Source organism: Pelodiscus sinensis, chromosome 15 (assembly GCF_052426305.1).
Source record: "Pelodiscus sinensis isolate ZL-2025 chromosome 15, ASM5242630v1, whole genome shotgun sequence".
In the NCBI taxonomy this organism is placed as follows: Eukaryota; Metazoa; Chordata; order Testudines; family Trionychidae; genus Pelodiscus; species Pelodiscus sinensis.
This window is the reverse complement of record NC_143066.1, coordinates 15,655,818-15,679,233: the sequence shown is the minus strand read 5'-3', so window position 1 is coordinate 15,679,233 and position 23,416 is coordinate 15,655,818. Positions and strand designations below refer to the sequence as shown.

At 44.8% G+C, this 23,416-nt stretch overlaps 2 protein-coding genes across 7 annotated transcripts in view; one reads left to right on the top strand and one right to left on the bottom strand.

Moving 5' to 3' along the window:
• The window catches only part of DEXI (Dexi homolog), a 37,695-nt gene extending 20,896 nt beyond the window's left edge, over positions 1-16,799 (top strand). Inside the window, exon 2 of the mRNA XM_006120650.5 lies at positions 16,157-16,799. The gene's annotated coding sequence lies outside the window, so the exon portion shown is untranslated. The remainder of the gene's footprint in view (positions 1-16,156) is intronic.
• Positions 16,800-17,854: 1,055 nt separating this feature from the next.
• The window catches only part of CIITA (class II major histocompatibility complex transactivator), an 89,615-nt gene continuing 84,053 nt past the window's right edge, over positions 17,855-23,416 (bottom strand). For 2 of the 6 annotated variants that reach the window (XM_025183390.3, XM_075899296.2), the window contains 2 exons: positions 22,332-22,427; positions 17,855-21,187 (listed from right to left, as the gene is read on the bottom strand). In XM_025183390.3, the coding sequence (XP_025039175.2) occupies positions 22,352-22,427 (76 nt within the window). In that variant the 3' untranslated portion in view covers positions 17,855-21,187; positions 22,332-22,351. The remainder of the gene's footprint in view (positions 21,188-22,331; positions 22,428-23,416) is intronic. The other 4 variants (XM_075899297.2, XM_075899298.2, XR_012896117.2 and 1 more) reach the window with 3 other exon arrangements.

Genomic DNA, 23,416 nt, shown 5'->3' with positions numbered 1-23,416 from the left:
AAGTTCGAACTAGGCTTAGTCCTCGTACAATGAGGTTTACCTAGTTCGAACTAAGCGCTCCGCTAGTTCGAATTAAGTTTGAACTAGCGGAGCGCTAGTGTAGCGCCTATGAAAGTTAATTCGAACTAATGTCCGTTAGTTCAAATTAACTTCGTAGTGTAGACATACCCAGATAGAGTATTCTGTAAAACAATAAAGAAGTAGTTTATACAAATGAGCAGTTGTGTTCAGTCTGTAGAGAGACACATTTCAGGTTTTGGAAATCCATGGAGATCCTGATCTGGGAAGGTCAATTTCTCATTTAACTGAGATGGACAAGTAGTGAAAAACTGGTCAGAATTTAGCCTTTCAAATGTACACATTATACACTTTACAGAGCCAGTTAGGTGCAGAGACTAACCATTCTGTCGAAGATCTCAAATAGGTCTTACCAAATAAAAATCCCGCCATTTGGTGGATGTTGGCAGGCTTAAAAATCTGACCTTACCAAAATAAAACTTTCAGACTGGGGAAAAAAAAAAAAAGAGGCTGCGTGGTGGTTTGAACAGAGTAGCCCAGGCATGCCCAATTCTAAACTCTCCCTTTCTTTCAGAGTTCTGTCAGGAATTGGGAGGAATGCAGTGCTGGAAACCAAATAAAGGCACCTTATTTCCTCTGCATTGCTATGACCTGGGAGGAAGAGCAACTTCAAAGACAGAATTAACAAAAATAGCATGACTTTTTAAAAATACTGGAATTATGCTTTAGCTGCTGAACCATTATATGCTTACCAGTGTTTTTGTAGTGAGTATCATGGCTGCATCTATAAGATCTAGACAAGATTTGCCTCCTTTTGTTTTCTAATACTAATGCTTAAGTTCAAATTACATTTTTTTAAGCAACTGAAGAGAGGCAATACCTGAAGATGGTGGTCAATTCTATCATGGACACACCATTTAACATTTGCCAGTAACTTCTAACTTGGTCTAGCATCCTAATAGCTGTATTTGAAAGTTTGTGTAGTTGATGTTTTGTTAGTCTTTAAGGTGCTACTAGTCTATTGTTGTTTTTTAAGCTATATTTGAAACATTCGTTAGGGAGCCCTGTTGTGTACTTTGGTAGCCCCCCATAGATGCCCAGCTTCCACAAGTCATGTGGGGAACCAGCAGTTGTCCCTCTGCTGCAGGGGTCAGGTGACTTTAAATCCCCAGCAGCAATGGGTGCTGGAGCCTTCTCCCCATCCATATTGTAATGGATGTTTTTAGTAGAAGTTATGGACAGGTCACAGGCTTCCATCAATTTTTCTTTATTGCTCACTAAGGTCATGTATACACTAGGAAAGTATTTCAAAATTACTAAATTTGACTTAACTCCCAATTTAACAAATTTGGACTTGTGTGTCCACACTACAGGGAAGCGTCAAAATTAGTCTGAGGTAGGCTCTATTATTGTGAATGTGCTTCCTTGGACTTAGAGCCCCAGGAAGCACTGGGGAGTAATTAGTTGGAATTATTCTGGGGAGTAATTATTTTGGAATAGCAGCACTAGAGCATCTACAGTACCATTATTTCAACTAGTTTGGAATTAGCATTACTCCTGATGAAAAGCAGGAGTACAGATTTCGAATTCTACAGCCTGTGGAATAACAGAAGTAACAGGCTTGATAGTGTTGATGTTCTGCTTATAAATTTGATCTGGGGGGTATTATTTTGAAATAAAGTTCCAGTGTAGACCAGAGCTAAAAGATTTACCTGATGTTGCTCAGGTTCTTAGCTCAAGTAATTTGGGGTTTTTTTTTTTTTTGAAAATAAAATTAAAATGGACATGCTTCATTTGAATCATTGCTCTGGGTTGGGGCCGGGAATGAAGGGTTCAATATGCAGGCTGGCCATGGGAGAGAAGACTGCCCCAGCCCTGTCTCACCACAGCAGCTTGGGGCCAGATGAGAAGCGCCTCTCTATGGCCACTGCAGCTCCAGTGGGCGTAGACGTGGGAGTAGTGCATGTCCCCTGGCTAGGGCAGGTTCAAGTTTGTCTTCTGCACTCCCCAGCCAGATTGAGGAACGCAGCAAACTGTGCACTTACCCCGTGCTCCCTGATGAAGGGGAACAGCCAACAATGTTCCTGTACAAATTGGGGGGGGGGGCGGATATACTGCCTGCCTCCTATAAAGGGCACCCAGGGGATGGGAGGCTTGGGACTAGGGCAGTCCCAGATGGAGGGGGGCACCCTCAGCCAGCTCCTTTTACTTGCTAGGTGATTCTCTCTCTTTTCTGTATGGTTTTCTGAAAAGCAATCTCATTCTAAACACATCCCATTTTCCTCACACAACCCAATGCTTACTTTATGATAAGAGGAAGCTGTATACCAATTTTGGTGGTCTTTGCTCTTACTGTTTAGGAGGCGTTCTTGAACACACAGACATACAGGTGCATAGGTAGACCAACTCTCTCACATATATAGTAGTTGACCAGTTCATGATTTCTCTTTAACTCATTCCTATGAAAGAAAACTCAGCACTAGACCAACCGCCCCCACCCCCAAAAAACAAAAACAACCCCCCAAAACAACCATGCTTCCTAGTACTGCTCTTCCATCTCCTGTGAATGTGAAATATAGCTTCCTTGAATTGATAATTATGGTTTCTTATAAGGACATCATCTCTGCAGAATTAAGGTGGTGATTTTTTCATGAAGGGAGAAGACTTGTCCCCTGGAGGATTGCTCTAGAAAGTGTATACCTGCATAATGGCTGAGATAGGGTATGTCTAGTCTGCAGAGTTTTTTTTGAAAAATGGCCATTTTTCCGAAAACACTTATGTCCACACTGCAATCGCGCTGTTTCAACAAAAACAGAAGGGTTGTTCCGACGGTGTTAAACCTCTTTCTACGAGGAAGAATGCCTTTTCCGAAAGAGCTCTTCGGAAGTGGACGGGGAAGAGGGCTTTTCTTTCAAAAGAAGAGGCATCCAGGAAATAACACAGATGTCCTAGTGGCCACTCTGTCCAAAGTAATCACAATTATATAGTTCCTGTCTCCTGGCCCCTCTTAAAGCTGCAGACATCCTGGACAAGCCTTGAGGCAGGAAGCCAGCCCTGGGAGCAGCACCTGACTGCACGGCTCTCCCTGCCACAGGCATTCTGAGCAATGGCCGAGCCACAAGGCCCCTAAGACCTCCCTGGCCCTTGCAGGGAGCATGACAGGGCTCCCTGGTCCTACCAAGGAGTACTAAGCAGCGGGCAACCTCGTGGTCTGGAGCGCAGATCCTGTCCCTCCTCGAGCTGGGGTGGATAGGGGAGGGAGAAAGGAGACCCTACAGGATCTCCACTCCAAACACTGACATTTATGGGTACATGGTCAAGGCCCTGGTAGAATGGGGACACCCACCCCGGACCTTAGAACAGGTCCCGAGTGTGAAGGAGCTCTGCCAGGGCTAAGCGAGGGCCCTACTCCTGCCACTACTTCCATGAGCTGCACTGGATCCTGGGAGGTGGGGAAGCCCTTTCACCTCCCATGGTAGTCAATTCTGGACTCAAGACATCTGTCATCACCCGGCCGAAGGTCACAGAGGAGGGGCAGTATGAGGGACAGCAGAGGGAGGAGGAGGATGACACAGCTACAACTGTCACGGTGTTCCTGGAGCTGGTAGCTGTAAACCTGGACGTGTCGCAGGCATCATCTGATGCCAGGGAGGGATCTTCAGGTGAGTGTTCTCAGTTTGTCACACATACAGGGCAGGAGAGGTGGGAAATTGTCACTTGGCCTGCTCGGGCTGGACATCGTGCTGCAATCCATGCATGTAGAACTATGTGCAGTGTTACTGTGCACCACATGGACTCAGCAGGCAGCCCCAGAGCATGCCTGGGATCTTGTTCCAGGCTCAGGGGAGGCCACACACACGTCTGGCCCCGGCGGGCAGGGGGATGCCCTCCTGGCATGAGTGGAAGCAAGCTAGGCACAAGGGCACAGGCACAACCCCATGCAGACCGGGGAGTGCTGCACACAGGCATGCCTGCACACGCGAGGCCCCACCTGCTCCAGCGTACAGTGCTGTGAAGTGCAGGTGTATGTGTGGGCCCTAGGAAGGGCCAGGCTGCTCCAGGCTTCTCTGCTGCCCATAGGATCCCACTGTGGCTGGACACTTCCCTTGCCTGCTTGTCCATGGGAGGGGGGGGGGATGGAGCATGCAACATTGTTCCATCGGCACCTTGGGGCCCCTGTGAGGCAGGGCCTGCTGTGCAGGCCACTTATGGCCTCGCTCCTGGGTCATCCCCCTCCTCTGGCCCGAGGACTGTTGGTCGCTGCTCACAGAGGAGGGCACGGCCTCAGGGGCAGTGTCTGCATGGATGACTGATTGCCTCTCCCTCTTTTTATTCTCCATAGCCTGACCAGCCATGATGAAGGGGCAGGCCTCATGAGGCAGAATGTGGGTGTCCTCTGTGACATGCAGCAGACCCTGGCGCAGAAGGTCCGGGAGGACGCTGAGTGACAGAGGTGCATGTGGGACCAGCTCATGTGGCAGGGAAATAACGTGTGCTATCGTGCGCGAAACAATATCACACCCAGCTGCTGTCACTGCTCCTGTCTATCACAACTCCTGCCTACCATTCCCCCTGCCTCTGCCCCCCAAGCAATGCCTCTGCTCCCTCCCCAAGCAATGCCCATGCTCCCTCCCCAAGAAATGTCCATGCCCCCTCTCCCTGCCTCCTCTGCCATCACTGACCCCGCTCCAGCACCTACCCCCCTGCCTACACCCCTGGACCCAGCCAACCCCAAGTTTGCCGAGGTCCCCGCACCCGAAGTGGCACTTACAGATACCCCCCAAACTGCTCCCAGCCTGGAGAGCCCCCCCACCCCAGTTTTTTTAATGAAAGATAAATACAAAGTTCATTCTGTTGAAATCCAAACAGGTGTCTTTATTCAGAGTTCAGGGAAGGGGGGAAGGGGGAGGATGTGGTGGGAAAGGGATGGAGCAAGGCCCAGGCCTCTAGTGGGGAGGCCCTAGAGAGAGTTACTGGGGTCCCGTAGAGAAACTCTTCCTTAGGGCGTACCGGCTGCACACCCCCAACTGATGGGCCTGGTGGATGGCAGCTGTCTGCAACTGCTCAAAGGGTCTGCCTTCACGGCTGGCCTCTGCCCCCCACCTAGGTAAGAAGCCTCCCCCTTTCTCTCCACAATGTTGTGGAAGACACAACACGCCAAGATGACCGTGGGGATGTTGTGCTCCCCCACGTTGAAGCAAGTTAGGAGGTACCTGAGGCGGCCGAAGATACACTCCACCTGCATCCTCGTCCATCTGAGGTGGGAGTGAAATTGGTCCCTGCCAGGGTAAGGCTTCATCAGCCAGGGCATCGGGGGTAGGCCACATCCCCATGATGCACAGTGACATCTGCACGTCCCCAACCGCAAAGTCACGGTGGGACAAGATAGCCTCCAGCTTCCTGTAGAGGCTGGAGTGACGAAATACGTGGGCGTCGTGTGCCCTTCCCGACCACCTGACAAAAATGTCACTAAACTGTCCTCAGTGGTCAACCAGGGCCTGCAGCACCACTGAGAAGTAGCCCTCAATATACTGGGCTTCTTGATGTTATGGTGTGCAGAGTGGAATATGGGTTCCATTGATCTCTCCACCACAGTTCAGGAACCCCAGGGCAGCAAATGCAGCGATGATCGGGTTCAGGTCTCCCAGGCAGATGGCCCTGTGTGGCAGGATGGAGTTGATGGCCCTCACAACCTGCAGGAGACAGCCTGAGAGTGCCTTATCTCCATGGGAGGGACCCCGATGGTGGACTTTCCCATGCCAAACTGGTTGCCCACTGACCGGTAGCTGTCTGGGGTTGCGAGCTTCCAGACAGAAATTGTGACCTACTTTTCCGGGAGGATGGCGGGCCATAGGTGGGTCTTGTGTCATCTGAGGGCAGGGGTGAGCCAGTGGCACAGCTCCAAAAAGGTGGCCTTCTGCATATGGAGGTTTTGGAGCCACTGCTGTTTGTCCCACTCCTCCATGACCACCTGGACCCACCAGTCAGAACTGGTGTCCAGCCTCCCGAACTCTCTCTCCATTGTGGGGTGCGGTTGCATGGGTCTTGCTCCTGCACACAGGGAGAGGGTTTCAAGAATGAGCTCAGTGTTGATCTCGTGGAGGGCCATGAAGACAGCCTGCACAGACTGCTGCAGAAACTGCAGGATGGCCATGTGGGGTCTTCGCATACCATGGGGCAGCCCTGGCTCTGTGGCACAAAGGAAAAAGCTGTGGCATCCAAAAAAGCTGGGCAACCAAAGCAGGTACTGCTAAAGCTTTGCTGTCCCTCAGAGAGGTAGGTAAGCATGCAGCAGAAACAGAGAAACAGCTGTCCGGAGGGGTCCCTGTAAGCACATCTCTCAGCTAGGTTTAGGCAATCGCACTCAGAGGCAACTGCTGAACTAGGTGGCCTTATATGCGAGATAGTGTCCAATCAATGTGGACACTAGCTTTAGAAAAAGCAGATCACTTTTTTGATGCGCTTTTGCTGTGTAGATGCTCTCTTTCAAAAAAAGTTTTTCCAGCAGATCTCTTCCAGAAAAGCTTATTCCGAAAGAAGCCTGCAATCTAAATGTAGCCATAGAGTCCTGAAATCCCTGTTTCTGCTTGCAGAAAATCTTCCTAGCAATGGATCTTTTAGTTCCATGCCTAACCTTTTATGCATGCACACACCTCTTTGGCACACAGCTGTACAAAGACTCCAGTCCCACATAGAACTGAGCTCTCTGCCGTACTATGGGGTTATTTTAAATCTTTCATTCATCACTATGGTATTTCAGTATCTGACGAACTCCTTGCATCACTTCCCAAAATCCTTCTAGAGACGAGGGCAGGTTTTACCCTCACCAAGTAAGGGCAGGTTTTACCTGTAGCTATGATAGTAAATCACCCTTTAATAACTCTTCTGACACATTGACCTAAGAAAGGCAGTTCAGATGGAATAAATCAGGAGAATATGAAACAAGACTGGTGCATGACTTACTGATGTATTTATTTTTGTCACTAAAACTAAACACTGCAGCTGCGTCTAGACTGGCATGATTTTGCGCAAATACTTTTAACGGAAAAGTTTTTCCGTTAAAAGTATTTCCGCAAAAGCACGTCTAGATTGGCACGGATACTTTTGCGCAAAAGCATCCGTGGCCAGTCTAGACGGGATTTTGTGCAAGAAAGCCCCGATCGTCATTTTAGCCATCGGGGCTTTTTTGCGCAAAACAGTTCTTCCCTTTCTACACTGGACCTCTTGCACAAGTATTCTTGCGCAAGAGGGCTTTTTCCCGAGTGGGAGTGTGAAAGTATTTGCGCAAGAAACACTGATTTTGTACATTACAAAGTCAGTGCTCTTGCGTAAATTCAACCGGCCAGTGTAGACAGCTGGCAAGTTTTTACGCAAAAGTGGCTGCTTTTGTGCAAAATCTTGCCAGTCTAGACGCACCCAGTGGCTGCGTCTAGACTGGCAAGTTTTTCCGCAAAAGCAGTTGTTTTTGTGGAAAAACTTGCCAACTGTCTACACTAGCTGCTTTGAATTTGTGCAAGAGCACTGACGATCTAATGTAAGATTGTCAGTGTTCTTGCGCAAATATTATGATGCTCCCGTTCGGGAAAAAGCCCTCTTGCACAAATGTATTTGTGCAAGAGGGCCAGTGTAGACAGCTAAAAACTGTTTTGTGCAAAAAAGCCCTGATGGCGAAAATGACGAAAGTGCTTTTGCGCAAAAGCATCCGTGCCAATCTAGACGCTTTTTTCCGCAAATGCTTTTAACGGAAAAACTTTTCCATTAAAAGCATTTGTGGAAAATCATGCCAGTCTAGATGTAGCCTGCTTGTCCTGCAGTGTTACTGATTTCCATAACAGTTTCTTGGCAGGTCCAGCAATAAAAGTGAAAAAGACAAATGGAAGTTTGAGGTTATGTGAAATATAGATGTGTGATTAAACCATTATACAATCAGTGATAATAATCAAGTTAATCATATAACATTTACCCTAGACTGATCAATCATAGAATCATGGAATACTAGGACTGGAAGGGACCTCGAGAGATCATCGAGTCCAGTCCCCTGCCCTCATGGCAGGACCAAATACTGTCTAGACCATCCCTGATAGACATTTATCTAACCTACTCTTAAATATCTCCACAGATGGAGATTCCACAACCTCCCTAGGCAATTTATTCCAGTGTCTGACTACTCTGACAGTTAGGAACTTTTTCCTAATGTCCAACCTAAACCTCCCTTGCTGCAGTTTAAGCCCATTGCTTCTCGTTCTATCCTCAGAGGCCAAGCTGAACAAGTTTTCTCCCTCCTCCTTATGACACCCTTTTAGATACCTGAAAACTGCTTTATTGCCCCCCCCCCCCCCAGTCTTCTCTTTACTAAACTAAACAAACCCAATTCTTTCAGCCTTCCTTCATAGGTCATGTTCTCTAGACCTTTCATCATTCTTGTTGCTCTTCTCTGGACCCTCTCCAATTTCTCCACACCCTTCTTGAAATGCGGTGCCCAGAACTGAACACAATACTCCAACTGAGGCCTAACTAGCACAGAGTAGAGTGGAAGAATGACTTCTTGGCTGTGTTTACTTGGCTGTGTCCGCTTTTCCGGAATAAGCTGCGAGCTGTCTACACTGGCCCTTGAATTTCTGGAAAAGCAACGACGCTCTACTGTACAAAATCAGCCGCTATTCCGGAAAAACTATTCTGCTCCCTCTCGGGCATAAGTCCTTATTCCGGAACACTGTTCCGGAAAAGGGCCAGTGTAGACAGCCCAGTAGTCTTTTCCGGAAAAAAGCCCTGATCGCGAAAATGGCGATCGGGGCTCTTTTCCGGAAAAGCACATCTACATTGGCCACAGACGCTTTTCCAGAAAAAGGGCTTTTCCGGAAAAGCAGCCTGCCAATGTAGACGCTCCTTTTCCGGAAAAACTGAAAACGGAATAGTATTCCGTTTTAAGCAGTTCCGGAAATTCATGCCAGTGTAGACACAGCCATCGTGTCTTGCTCATAATACACCTGTTAATGCATCCCAGAATCATGCTTGCTTTCTTTGCAACAGCGTCACACTGCTGACTCATATTCAGCTTGTGGTTCACCCTTAGATCCCTTTCTGCCATACTCCTTCCTAGACAGTCGCTTCCCATTCTGTATGTATGAAACTGATTGTTCCTTCCTAAGTGGAGCACTTTGCATTTGTCTTTGTTAAGCTTCATCCTGTTTACCTCAGACCATTTCTCCAATTTGGTATCATCTGCAAACTTAATAAGCATACTTTCTATGCCAATATCTAAATCGGTGATGAAGATATTGAAGAGAGCCGGTCCCAAAAGAGACCCCTGCGGAACCCCACTTGTTATACCTTTCCAGCAGGATTGTAAACCATTAATAACTACTCTCTGACTACCAGCATAGTTACCCAGCCAGTTATGCACCCACCTTATAGAAGCCCCATCTAAGTTGTATTTGCCTAGTTTATTGATAAGCATATCATGTGAGACCGTATTAAATGCCTTACTAAAGTCTAGGTATACCACATCCACTGCTCTCCCTTATCCACAAGACTCGTTATCCTATCAAAGAAAGCTATCAGATCTGTTCTTTACAAATCCATACTGGCTGTTCCCTATCACCTTGCCACCTTCCAAGTGTTTACAGATGATTTCCTTAATTACCTGCTCCATTATCTTCCCTGGCACGGAAGTTAAACTAACTGGTCTGTAGTTTTCTGGGTTGTTCTTATTTCCTTTTTTTTGTAAATGGGCACTATATTTGCCCTTTTCCAGTCTTCTGGAATCTCTTCTGTCTCCCATGATTTTCAAAAGATGATAGCTAGAGGCTCAGATACTGCCTCTATCAGCTCCTTGAGTAGTCTAGGATGCATTTCATCAGGCCCTGGTGACTTGCAGGCATCTAACTTTTCTAGGTGATTTTTAACTTGTTCTTTTTTTATTTTATCTTCTAAACCTACTCCCTTCCCACTAGCATGCACTATGTTAGGCATTCCTTCACACTTCTCGGTGAAGACTGAAATATTAAATAAAAGAAAGGAAGGTCTAATGAGCCAAGCCTAATGAGAGATGGACTGCAGTCTGGAACCTCCTGGCGGGATTATCAGGTCTTGAGAAACACCCTTTTGTTATGATGAGCCACACTCCACCCCAACTAACTTTTTAAGTTCCTTCCAAGGCATTTTATTGTGGGAGGAAAGGCAGATAGAAGGGAACAAAAAGGCTCTAGATTTGAGTATGGTATCTGTTATGTTGGGGTTTACCACTTTTGGGCATCCTGGAGAAATGGGACCTGTACCCTGAGGCCATGTATTCACTATGCGGAAGATTGACACTGGTCAATCTTCCAGAATTCAATTTAGCATGTCTAGTGAAGACCTGCTAAATTGAACTCAGAGGGCACCCCCATCAGTGCCAGTACTCCTGCTCCTCACAAGAAGTAAGGGGCGATGGATGGTGTGAAAACTGGATATCAAATACGTCAATTCCAGCTATGTAATTAACGAAGCTGGAGTTTGTTGCCTGTGATTTTGGGTTTGGGTAGGCTCACCAATCTGACTAGAAAGTTGCAAGGTTTGTTCTCAACCCTGGTCACTGAGGTGAAGAGCTATAAACTCTATCTCTGGAGGCAGGTTTCGGGAACCGCAGCAATCATACACTATGGGTGGTACCAAAACAAAGCAATTTTTATTACAATAGGTATTAAAATTACAAACATTACAAAGCCCATGGCAACAATCACATAAATGGATTTGAACACCCAAGGTGGTAATATAAATGAAGCCTGATTATACAATTGTAATTACCTAGTAATATACAATTACAATTACCTAATATACCACCATGCTCACATGTACCCTCCTGGAGTCCTTAAGGAGTGAGGGGAGCCTCCTTCCACTGGTGGAATGAGGAGCTCAGTGAAAGGTGAAGGAGTATGTGTGATGGACCCCACCACCACCACCAATGGACACGAATATACATAACTCATGGGTGCTTTGAGCAAATTATTTCATGTGACCTATCAATCTTCATGTCATGATCCGCTGATTCTATTTATCTTATTTTGGTGTATGTATCATTCTTGTGTGTAAAATTAGACGTTTAGGCTATGTCTAAACTGCCCTCTCTTGCTCAAGAGAATATGCAAATGAAGCAAAGCGGTGACTATCGCTGTGCCTCATTTGCATAGTTAATGAGCCACCATTTTTGCGCAAGGGGCTTTTGCGCAAAAAGGAGCTGTCTGCACAGCTCCTTTTTGCGCAAAACCCCCCTCTTGTGCAAGAGCCGTTCTGCCACATTTTTTCAGGAAGAACGGCTCTCATGCAAGAGGGAGTTTTGCACAAAACGAGCCATGTAATATTCACGGCTTTGCCTCATTTACGTATTCTCTTGTGCAAGAGGGGGCAGTCTAGAGGTAGCCATGGAATAGGGAATGCTTTATGATTTTTAAATCCGTGAATGAAAGTCATCAAGAGAGGCTGTGGTGTCTGGGCAGTTGTATGCAAATAGTCTTTTGTCTGTAAGGCTTAGCAGTGGTAGGTAGGGAGTGGCCAGGTGACTCCCCATAAAATATGGGAATTCTTTAAAAAGAATAGGAAGGGAGGGGTCTTTGGTCTTTTGGCTGAGCTGCATCTGAAGGATGGAACCGAAGACCCCGGGTAGGGAGACTGTCCTGGTTTGGAGGGGCAGCTGGAAAAGAGGATTTAGGGTGAGTTTGAAAAAGTTTATACTTAGGTTTCAGTGTAGAATTAGCTAAGTGCTTTTGTTTCTTTTGATTTGTAACCTACTTTGCTCTGCCTGTTCTCGCTTATTACCACTTAAATCCTACTGCTTGTACTTAATAAAATCATTTTTATTTTCTCTCAAACCCAGTGTAAATAATTATCATCTGTGGAAGTGACCAGTGTGTCCCCCATTCCCCCTTTCATTGTTAAAGGTGCCTTACCTAATTCTTTGGGGTTTGATCCCATTTGGGGAGTGTTATCCCAGGAAACTGGGCCCTAAAATGCACTCTCCTTGGACCTGAAGAGGTTCAGTGTCTGTACTGCTTCTTGCGGGGACAGGGATCTCAGCTCGGGGCCTTGGCTGGGGAAGACCAGTGGAGCTGGAGCAGAGGACAGAGCGATGAGAAGTCTCAGTGAGTGGCAAGGCGAGTGGCAGTGACCTTGTCAGCACTCTGTGAGGAGCCCCAGAGGGTCCTCTGTGGTCTCACCCTGTCACAGTGTGATAGCAGAGGAAACTTAGAAAAGGGTACTAGTACTCTTAAGGAAAAGTTTGGAGGAAGAAGAATCCTTGGTGAGGAAGAGAATCCCCAGTGAAGAGGAGAATTCTGCTGCACCACAACTGCTATGGGGTCTTACAGCCCTTTTTGTATCACCTTTAGCCAACCTCTCAAGGCCAAAACAGATTTCTGCACCCTGAGATTTTTGTGGGTGCACATATTTGATTGGACAATTAAATTAGAACATCCTTTTGAATATGCATGAAAGGTCACTGGATGCCCTTGTGGACAAATTCTCCAAAGAGGGCAAAAAGGGAACTTGCGGTCAAGTACCAAGAAATACCACAAGTTACACTTCGCCCCTGTTTTCTTGATAAAGCAGGATATTCAATTTTGCTGGGTCATTCTATTTTAATACCTTTTTAGATGTCTCACAAGATACTGACTCACATCTCAACACCCCAGTCTAGCTGTTTGTGTTGTACCTGAGATAACTGGAAAGTTTCACTATAAATCATTCCAAACTTCTAAGATATATTAACCCTTACTTATAACTAATTTACACTCCTGCTAATGTCAGCTTTTGCAGTATCGAATCCCTGTAGCCCCTTGCACTACAGCTAGAATATTAGGGTGTGTCTAAACTACATGGCTCCATCAATGGAGCCATGTAGATTAGGCTGATCGACAAAGGGAAATGAAGCCTCGATTTAAATAATCGCAGCTTCGTTTAAATTTAAATGGCTGCCGCGCTGAGCCGACAAACAGGTGATCACCTGTTTGTTGGCTCAGCGCGGTAGCCATTTAAATTTAAATGAAGCCGCGATTATTTAAATCGAGGCTTCATTTCCCTTTGCCGAACAAACAAATCTACATGGTTCTGTCGACGGAGCCATACAGTTAGACATACCCTAATAGTGCGAATGTTTAGGAGAGTGTATAGGTTTGTAGGCTACAAGACCTAATTCTATCTTCCTCTATAGTGTAAATGAGGCCTAACTGTGAACACTTGCTTGCAAGCAGAGATGTTTTGATTCCCTTCACAAGCAGTTCTGGAAAGTTGTATGTAGTGATCACTTATGGGCACTGGGAAAGTCAAACCACCAGGGCTGCGTCTAGACTGGCACACATACCCCCATCCTAGCACCCGATCCCCATGCCTCATACTACATAAACAGAAAGGAGCACTGTTGGCCCTAGACCTGGGCAACCCCAGGGTGACGTGCTGATGGGTGTGCACGTGAATAGTCTCACATGACCTTATCTGGGGCCAGTCAGCTCAGCCAGGGTAAGGGGGAACAGAGGCACTCACTCACTCACTCATTTCAGTTAACTCCTGTGCTCTGGTGGGAGCAGTCGTGGTGTGGGTCCCCGAGGGGGGGGCACTCCCCATTCTCTCTGGGACAAAGGGTCTCCATAGAAGTCATGTGGGAAGAGGGTGGGGCAGGCTGTGCTGGAAGAAGCTCAGGGTGGGTGGCTGAGTTTTGTGGGGATTGAAGGAGTATGCGCGCGCGCAGTTTCTCTTTGTGTTCTGGCTGGCTGAGGTTGGGGTATGTCTAAACTACAGGTTTTTTTACATGCAAATTCAGCGGGAATTTGCAAATATTCTTCCAATCTCACTTTTGAAAGTGAAAGTAGTCTGGATGCATTTTTTTGGGTGGAAAATTTTTTCAAAAAAGGGTTTTTTCCCCCAAAAAAACTGCATCCAGATTACTTTCACTTTCAAAAGATCCTCTTTTGAAAGTGAGATCAGAAGAGGATATGCAAATTCCCACAGAATTTGCGTATCCTTTTTCAAAAATAGACCGTAGTCTAGACATAGACATTGAGAGCATGAGTGTGTGTTTGTGTGTGTGTGTGTGTGTGTGCGTGTGCGCGCGCGCGCACGTGCAGCTTCTCTCTACATTCTGGCTGGCTGGGATTTGGAGCAACCCTGCTATGCAGGTGTCTGGCTCCACACTCCCCGTCCCCTTGTCCTTCCCCCCCAAATGCCCCATAGGGAAACTAAGGAGGAGGGCTGGGCTACCAGCTGAGGAGGGGTTATGATACTTGTTGGGGGAGGCTTTAAATTATGCCGCCCCATCAACAGTCGGTCCTGTCCTCCTGCTTCCCTTGCTGGCTCAAAAGATGCACTCACTTCCTCTTTTTTAGTGGGTGGGAGTGGGGATTGGGGCTGCTGCTGCTGCTTCCCCAGTGTGAGGCAGGTGGGTGGATGCACAGGAGATTAGTGAGTGTTATTGAAATCAACCCTCCCATGTGCCCCCTACTAACAGGACAGGGAAATGAGTCACAGCCTGTGTCTGTCTGACTGAAACACATACCTTGCATTCAACTCTTGATCACTATCCACAACTTCTGTTTATGTTTTCACTACGGCTGTGTCTAGACTGGCAGTTTTTCCACAAAATCAGATGATTTTGTGGAAAAACTTGCCAGCTGTCTACACTGGCCACTTGAATTTCCGCAAGAACACTGACGATCTCATGTAAGATCGTCAGTGTTCTTGCGAAAATACTGTGCTGCTCCCGTTCCGGCAAAAGTCTTTTTCCGAAAGACTTTTGCGCAAAAGGGCCAGCGTAGACAGCATAGTAGTGTTTTCCGCAAAAAAAGCCCCAATCGCGAAAATGGCGATAAGGGCTTTTTTGCGGAAAAGCGCGTCTAGATTGGCCACAGACGCTTTTCCGCAAAAAATGCTTTTGCAGAAAAGCGTCCTGCCAATCTAGACACGCTTTTCCAAAAATGCTTTTAACGGAAAACTTTTCTGTTAAAAGCATTTTCGGAAAATCATGCCAGTGTAGACATAGCCTACAAGTTGTACTTATCAGTATGCTGAAATTTTTCAGGGCAGGGGATCTTGTCAAACCTGTTCTTGGGCACAGTGTTGTTCTTACATTAAGATTAAGAATAAGATCCTGGAAACCTCATTTTACGAGGGATAAGGGATCTTTCAAAAAAGGTTTTATTTTTCGAAAGATCAGCGTCTAGACTGCTGCTTTTCTCCGAGAAAGCTGCATGCCAGAAAAAAGTGACAGCCATTTTTATGCTAATGAAGCACAGGATATTTAAATCCCCACTTCATTACAATTTCGATGTGCCTAATCTACATCTCTCTGTCAGCAGAGAGGTGTAGTCTAAACACACCCCCACTGAAGGACAAGTGATGCACTTAGGTTTTTCACCCGCTGTTTAATTTCACAGTCTGACTCCATTCAGAAACTGCGGCCTGCCTTCTGAGTGTCGTATCTTGGAGAAAATGTTTAATCTACAACTGTTGGGACAACTGTTAGCTATTATCAAACATCAGCAATAATGAATTTTAGTGTGTAAAGAATGTTTGATTACATGTATCTAACAAACAGTTATGGAAGTTGTCAAAGAAAACTCTGGCCGCTTCAAATAATGACACTGAACAACACAAGAATTTGATCCACTTTTGCTCAAGAACTTTGGGGCAAGAATTGCTTGAACTTTGCATGTTATACAGTGGCAACAGCAACCTATTTTTGTCTAAAAAACCCCTTTTGTTTATGAATTTACGCTGAATTTCAGGAGAGCCATCCAATTACATTTAAAATGATAACACCATGTGTCTTCTCCCATGAATTTTGGACATGCATAATCGTTAGAATTATCATAAGCACCTAACCCAGCACACTGACATGGGGATCTGAAGAGTGGCATTGACTTCAGTGAGGGAGTTGGTTCAGACCTTTATTTGTTTAACTGGCCTAGGATTCACAACCAACAGTCTCAACCTTAAAACAAAGCAAAAATTTAAAAAAACCATAAATAATATTCACCTGAAAAATGTCTACTTTGGGATTTTTTGCATGCTATTCTTCACTACTTAGTGCTTCCTAGATTAAACCCAAATCATTGGGGAGCCGGGGGACTAATGAGTTAATGCAGCCATAATACTCCATTTTTCTTTTAAATAGGTTTGTTGCACACTTGAAAATATGCCAAGACTGGATTTGTGGGACAAGAAACTGTGGCCTTGAATGTTCAAATGAAAAGGAACGAATTGGAGACAAAATGGACAAGACAAGGTGGCTTAGCAGCATCAGAATGTTTCTGCTGTGACTTTTCCCCATGATTCATGGATCAGCATTGTTACACTAACTGTAGTGAGTCTTTTGCAGCACCGGGCCTCTTTAGGTAATTCTGGACATTTTAAAAAGTGGTGTCTCAATACTTTAAACAAAGTCTTTACTTGGATTTGATAAACTTTTGAGTAAACCTGTTACCCCAATAAGCAATCTAAGTTCAAAGCAGGACACGTTGAAAACTTCACTGGCTGTTAGTTCAGAAAGTCAGTTTGCATATATTATAAATTTACTGCAACTTAAATTCTGTTCAAAACAGTCCTATAGAAAGGGATCGTTTTGTAAGGTGTGGATATTTTTTTGTTTTTAATTTTCAGAGTCTTACAGTAGGGTAGCTAGAGCTAATCCAATGTAAATCTAGAGTATTAATAATTTAATAGGATACTTTGCACAGTGTTTCAATTCAAGTTATGTACACATGTAAAAGCAATACATTGAGACTGACCTCTTGCCATTAAAAAGTATGCAATCAGTTTGCTGGGGGTCATTCTGTTTTCATTTACACAAAGGAATTTAGTGTACTTTCTAGAAATCAAACTTTCCTAAACCAACTCCATGTTCCATGTTTAGAAGTCTTTAGCTACTAAAATCTAGCTTTTATAGAAGACAAAGAATACATTAAATGAAAGTAGCAGAGCTATTTTTACTATATTTTAAAATCTAGAAGACTTACGTGACTTTGATCAGGTCCTTAACTCAAGCAAGTTTTATTTTTCTTCATTTAAATCATTGTTCTAGGGTGGGGTTAGGGACCAGGCGTCCAGTGTGCAGGTTGCCCCAGAGAGAGAAGACAACCCCCCCAGCCCTCTTTTACCACAGCAGCTTGGGGCCAGGTGAAAAGTGCCTATCCATGGCCTCTGCAGCTGCAGCGGATATAGCCAGGTGAGGGTGACAGACACACAAACTCTCTGAAATATATAATAGGTAGCTGTCCCTTTCTCCACTCCTGTCCCCTGCTGGCACAATGGGGTTATAGCTGTCTTGGTCCCTTTGCTTCTCCCCTTGGTGATTCTGCAGTACAACTGTCCCTCCTACCAGACCCCCTACCTTTCCATTCTATGAAAAACAATCAAATTCCATGCACATCCCATTATTCTGGCACAACCAAACTCTGACCTTATTTAAGTTACAATAATAGGAAGCTGTATACCAAATTTTGTGGTCCTAGTTCTTACCATTTCGGAGTTCTTGAACAAATGGACACCACTTTAAGATGCAATCTCTGTCTGGGTCACTTTTTTTCATTGATAGTAAAGCAAGTGAAATACTTATTAGGTTCTCATCCCTCCTTTTGCCAGGATTGTTCCCTACATGGATTTAGACCCCAATTTTTAACAGAGTTTAAACAATGCTCAGCTTTCCATTAGCTGAGGTGATAGAGTCTGATTTTGCAACTGGGAAGCAGGAGGTAGTTGAGTAACTTTCAAACAAAACATTAAAACTATTTAGCAAATATATTTTTATATACGCATGTATATTTTTATTTCATTTTAAATGTTTACAAACAGAATACACACACCAATTGCATCTGAGTTTATACAAACTATACATTATCTTTACATCACTCAAACTCATTAAAGGAATACCAGTGCAGTTTAGAACTATTTTATACAGTCCAGTGAAACAGCTCCATACATTCAGTTTAGTAAGATTGTTCCATAACTTGCTGTGGCTAGGGGCTGCAAAATATGGCCCTAAAATAGCATCCGTTGCTCTGTGGCACAACTTAGTTAAGAAAAGATAACTTATAAGGCCCACGTCTGCCACAGAATTTCCGAAGATATTGGTGGGAATTTAACACACAGGAGTTGTCCAAAGACTGCAAAACTAGTCATGAAGGGGCAACGGAGAGTTTTTTTTCAGAGTTTTCCTTCAATCCTGACAGGAGTCAAAAAGCCTGGCACAAAGTGAAGAAAATGTCTCCTTTTCTAATTATAAAAATGATCTGCTGGATTGCTTGTTCCTCTGCCCTCTGACCTGTCTCCCTCTTACTATTTCCTCCATTTAGCTGATCTCCCATCTTCCAGTCCTCTTTTGAAAGCTGGTTCAATCTTCCCTTACCTCTTTTCTTTATTTGGTCTTTGTCTCATTGCCTCTGAAGAGATTCTGGAACCAGAGAGACGTCAGCAGAAAGGCATAAGTTATTGGAAAGAACATGAAAGCTCATATCAAGGTGGGTTGACTTTAGACAAAGGAATGTGACTATATAAGCACGATGTCAGCAGAGACGGGATTAGTGACCATTTCACTAACTTTTCAAGTTCAACAGGAAGATAGATTGCCTAAAATGTCTTGTACATGGCTAGTATCAGCCAACCAATGTGCGACAGTGTGGGAAAACTATTCCAATGAGAATCATTGGCCCAGTTGGGTAACTGTGTGGCACTGTGACCTGTCTAGAATTTGGGGCCTGCAAAGGACTGGTCCTCAGATGAAATTAGAGAAGCCTTTGATCTCCAGGGGCAGTTTCTGCAACTAGGAATAGCTGGAGTGCAGCTGTAATTTGGGCCCTATAATTTGTATGGTGCAGAGTCTTAATGCCATTCTGGGTTTCCTCTTACCAAGGGGAAATTTTCAAGTAGCTGGATGAGCTAGCTTTGAGCTACTTTGCAACACCAGAATGAGGTGCAAGTATCTAGCCTTCCAATTTTTGAAGTACAGAAGTGAGCCCTCAAATTCTCTTGTTTAATCTAATTTCTCCCATATATAGTCCCTAAATGCACAGGAAACCACTTTGCTTGTCCTGACACACTGTCTCTAGAAAACCATAAAAACCGTCCAATGACATAGGGTCAAACTGAAATACACAGGTAACTGACATCTTGCCACTGAATTCCATAGGATCAGGATTTGGATCATTAAATACAGAGCCTAATAGCTAAACATATGCTGATACACTGAAAATGGCTTTTCTAGCATGCCTTGTTCTTCAAGACTCTATAAAAGTGGTCCATGAAACAATGCGAAGCTGTGATTTCAGCTATGTCTAGACTGCAGAGTTTTTCCAGGATACTCTAGTATCCCGGAAAAACTCTGCCATATCCAAGGTAGGCATCTGCTTTTCCAAAAAAAATTTCAGAAAAGCAGATGCATTTTTTCAGCATCCCTGTAAACCTTGTTTTACGAGGAAGACGAGATGTTCTGAAAAAGGGGTTTTTTCCCCAACATTTGGCCCAGTGTAGATGGGCCGAATGTCAGAAAAGTGTCTTCTGAAAAAAGAATTGGAAAAAGATACACAAATTGCAGTTCACAATTTGCGTATATTTTTCTGAAAAAATATCAGCAGTGTAGACATCGCCTTCATGTAGAAGTTGTGTTGGTTGAATAGTCTTATTTCCATGTTCCTGTTTTGAAGTACAAGAGATCATAGACCCATGAATCCAGTCCATAAACATGAATAGGATACATCTTTGCTTTCATAATCAAAACTTTCAGTTTCAATCATTTCGCTTCACAAAAGCATTGTGTGTAATTTGACATGTATTTTATGTTAATGATTTGTGCCTGCAGGTTTTTCTATAACTTTACCACAATACAAACAATGAGTAGTCCTGTGGCACCTTAGAGACTAAGTGTTTTTAAAGTTACAGATTAGAATGGCTACACCTCTGAGAATTTCCCACAGTAAGTTCAAACAAACTTCTCATTTATTCAGATATGTCAGTTTTCAGATCTCATTTAAATGAAAAAGCCAATTGCATATTTCCACACATTTTTCAGGATATCTGTGCAAAACAGATTAAATCCATTTAAATGTACATGTGTTTCTGTGAAGATCTTATTGTTAAAAATCATTCACATTTTCTATCTTTAATTTCTCCCTTCCTTGTAATATTTTCTCTTCTGTCTTCTTATTTAAAAGGGATTTACATCGACAATAAGCAAGTAACAGATTTGGGTGAAAGACCATATGAAAGCAACAGTATCATAACAGATGTGATTAGTGTAACATTTGACAAAAATGCTAACAAGTGTCACCTGTAAATCTAAAGGACTGTAAATATGCCAGGATTTGAATGCCCCATGTCAATATAGCTATCTTTAAGCTGAGCAATCTTGCTATTATGCTTACAATGGAGATTTGCATGTGAAAAAGCTCCAGTAGTGGGCCTTGATAGTTCAAACTCACCATGCCAACTGCATTTTCAGATACAGAGGGCATCATGAAAAGAATCACTTTATCCACAGGTCTCCACCGCAGTTCCCACAGACTCCATTCCTTCGCACGGTGTGGGAAATATGGTTATTATAGAATTCTACATGATGGACGAACACCTTGTTAATTTGTAACAGTAGCCACTGTAGCTTGATCTTCTTTACACTTGTGAAGCTTCATAATTCTTAATGGCTTGTTCAGGGGAGCTGATTCAGTCAGTTTCAATAGCATTTGAACGAACCTGCTTAAGTAGGAGCATCAGGACCTCATTATCTACTGATTTGAACTGTCGTCTGACATTCCAATGGAATTTTCCATTCTGTACCTCTCAGGAAAGCTAGTGAAGTTGTTAGATTTTTTTTCTTCATTCGTAATGCAACAAAGAAGACAGGGAAAGTCAGTAATGTTTTCACCTCATCTTAAGGTTACCTGTGAAAATTATGAGAGCACAATATCAGTTCTGTGCCCTTTAGCTTGATAACCACTGTTCATCTTCGTGAAATCAAAAGTATCCTGCTCATACTGGTGCTAGCGACATTGACTTCAGTGGGGTTATAGTTCTGATTTAATTCAGTGTATGAAAGATCAGGATCAGGTTTACACAGTGCTGAAATGGCCTGGAATTTTATTGCCAGAGATCTGGGTAAACAGTAGAATCAGAGCCTGCAAACTTCATACACTTGAGAGCCAGTCTTGATTTACAGGATCTGAAAAAAAATTAAAGACACAGTATCTAGTAATAGGATACAGGCAGTCCCCGGGTTACGTACAAGATAGAGACTGTAGGTTTGTTCTTAAGTTGAATTTGTTCGTAAGTTGGAACTGGCGTCCAGATTCAGCCACTGCTGAAACTGACCAGCGGCTGACTACAGGAAGCCTGAGGCAGAGTTTCTCTGCCCCGGGCTTCCTGGAATCAGCCGCTGATCAGTTTCAACAGCAGCTGAATCTGGACGCCTGGGACAGAGCATCTGGGGCGCTGCCGGGTAGGTCCCCGCAGCACCGCACCTTGGCGCTGCGGGGACCAACCCGGCAGCACTCCAGCAGCTCTACCCCAGGTGTCCCCAAGTGTGATCCCAGGTGTCCCCACCCGGGTAGCGGGACCACGGCGCATCTGTGCAGTCCCGCCGCCCACGTCCTCTGCGGCTTTGCTCCGCGTCTCCCTGGTCTGCTTATGTCGTACTTATGTCGGATCCGTACTTACGAATGGGGCTTTTCTCGCCCCGGAGGACGCGGGCGGCGGGACCACCCAGACGCGTCGCGGTCCCGCCTCCCGCGTCCTCCGGGGCGAGAAAAGCTGCTCCGCGTCTCCCTGGTCTGCTGGCTCCTCCCCTCCCCCCCCCCCAGCAGACCAGGGAGACGCGGAGCAGCTTTTCTCGCCCCGGAGGACGCGGGAGGCGGGACCGCGACGCGTCTGGGTGGTCCCGCCGCCCGCGTCCTCCGGGGCGAGAAAAGCCCCGTTCGTAAGTACGGATCCGACATAAGTCGGATCCGTGTAACCCAGAGACTGCCTGTACAGGGGGTGTGAATAGAAGATGCTACATATATTATGCTTGGCTAGTAGCGTACATGCTTCCTACAGCATGATTTTGAATAAAGCATTTATTGTAAGGACTATAGCACAGTATCAGCAATGTCTTTTGGCTTTCATAGAAACCACCTAGGATTAATATTTACAGAATCCATATTACCTCCCAGCCACAAATTAGTTTGAAAAGGGAAAAATGGAAACAATGACTAGATATGACCATGCCATCTCTGATCAGATCATGCCTTTTGAGAACTACTGTGCTTTCCCACTCCCAGAGTGTCCAGATTACAGGGTTAAAAAATAAAATGAAATAGTTCAGCTACCTTGACAAGATCAGCTGAGACTACAGCAAACTGATTCTGGAGTCCAGCTGTTGAAGGTACTCAAGAACTCCATAAGGAATGGTAGGATTCCACATCCTAAGGGACAGTGAGTCGAAATGGAAAACAAGATTAACAGAATGTTTAATTTGCAAACTTCCAGCACTATTTCTTTGCAATAGCTGCCTTTCATTTAAAGTTTGCATTTCTTCCCTCCCTCATTTTAGTTCAAGGTTCACAAATCCACATTCTTTTCTTTGGAAGAGGAAAGGGAAAATGATGCACTCAGCAAGTGCTCTCTGGTAACGGAATCAGTTACATTAATCTCTTGGGGAGCAGTACTCAGATCCCACCAAAACCCCTGACCCTGAGTATCTGTCAGAACTCACAAGTCGGTTCCCCCAAAGCATTGGTCAGCCATCAAAAGGGCTTGCCCGTCTGCCTGCCTTTCAGAACTGGCAGCCTGACATGGCACACAAGTTGATGTAATGGGAAGTATTAACAAAGCAGCTATTTAAAACACAATGCAATGGGAAAACTATAAGAAGTTGCCCAGGGAAATGTGTGAGGATAATAAACCCTGCTTTCCAACATCAGTGGCTTACGGAAGAGTAAAGATTTACTGTCCACACAGTCTTCCCCTCAACAGCCTGTTACACTTTGGCTGTGTCTAGACTGGCAAGTTTTTCCGCAAAATCATCTGCTTTTGCGGAAAAACTTGCCAGCTGTCTACACTGGCCACTTGAATTTCCGCAAGAACACTGACGATCTCATGTAAGATTATCAGTGTTCTTGCGGAAATACTATGCTGTGTTCGTTCGGGCAAAAGCCCTTTTGCGCAAATCATTTGTGCAAGAGGGCCAGTGTAGACAGCACAGTATTGTTTTGCGCAAAAAAGCCCCGATGGCTAAAATGGCGATCGGGGCTTTTTTGCGCAAAAGCGCGTCTAGATTGGCACGGACACTTTTCCGCAAAAAGTGCTTTTGTGGAAAAGCGTCCGTGCCAATCTAGATGCTCTTTTCCGAAAATGCTTTTAACGGAAAACTTTTCTGTTAAAAGCATTTCCAGAAAATCATGCCAGTGTAGAC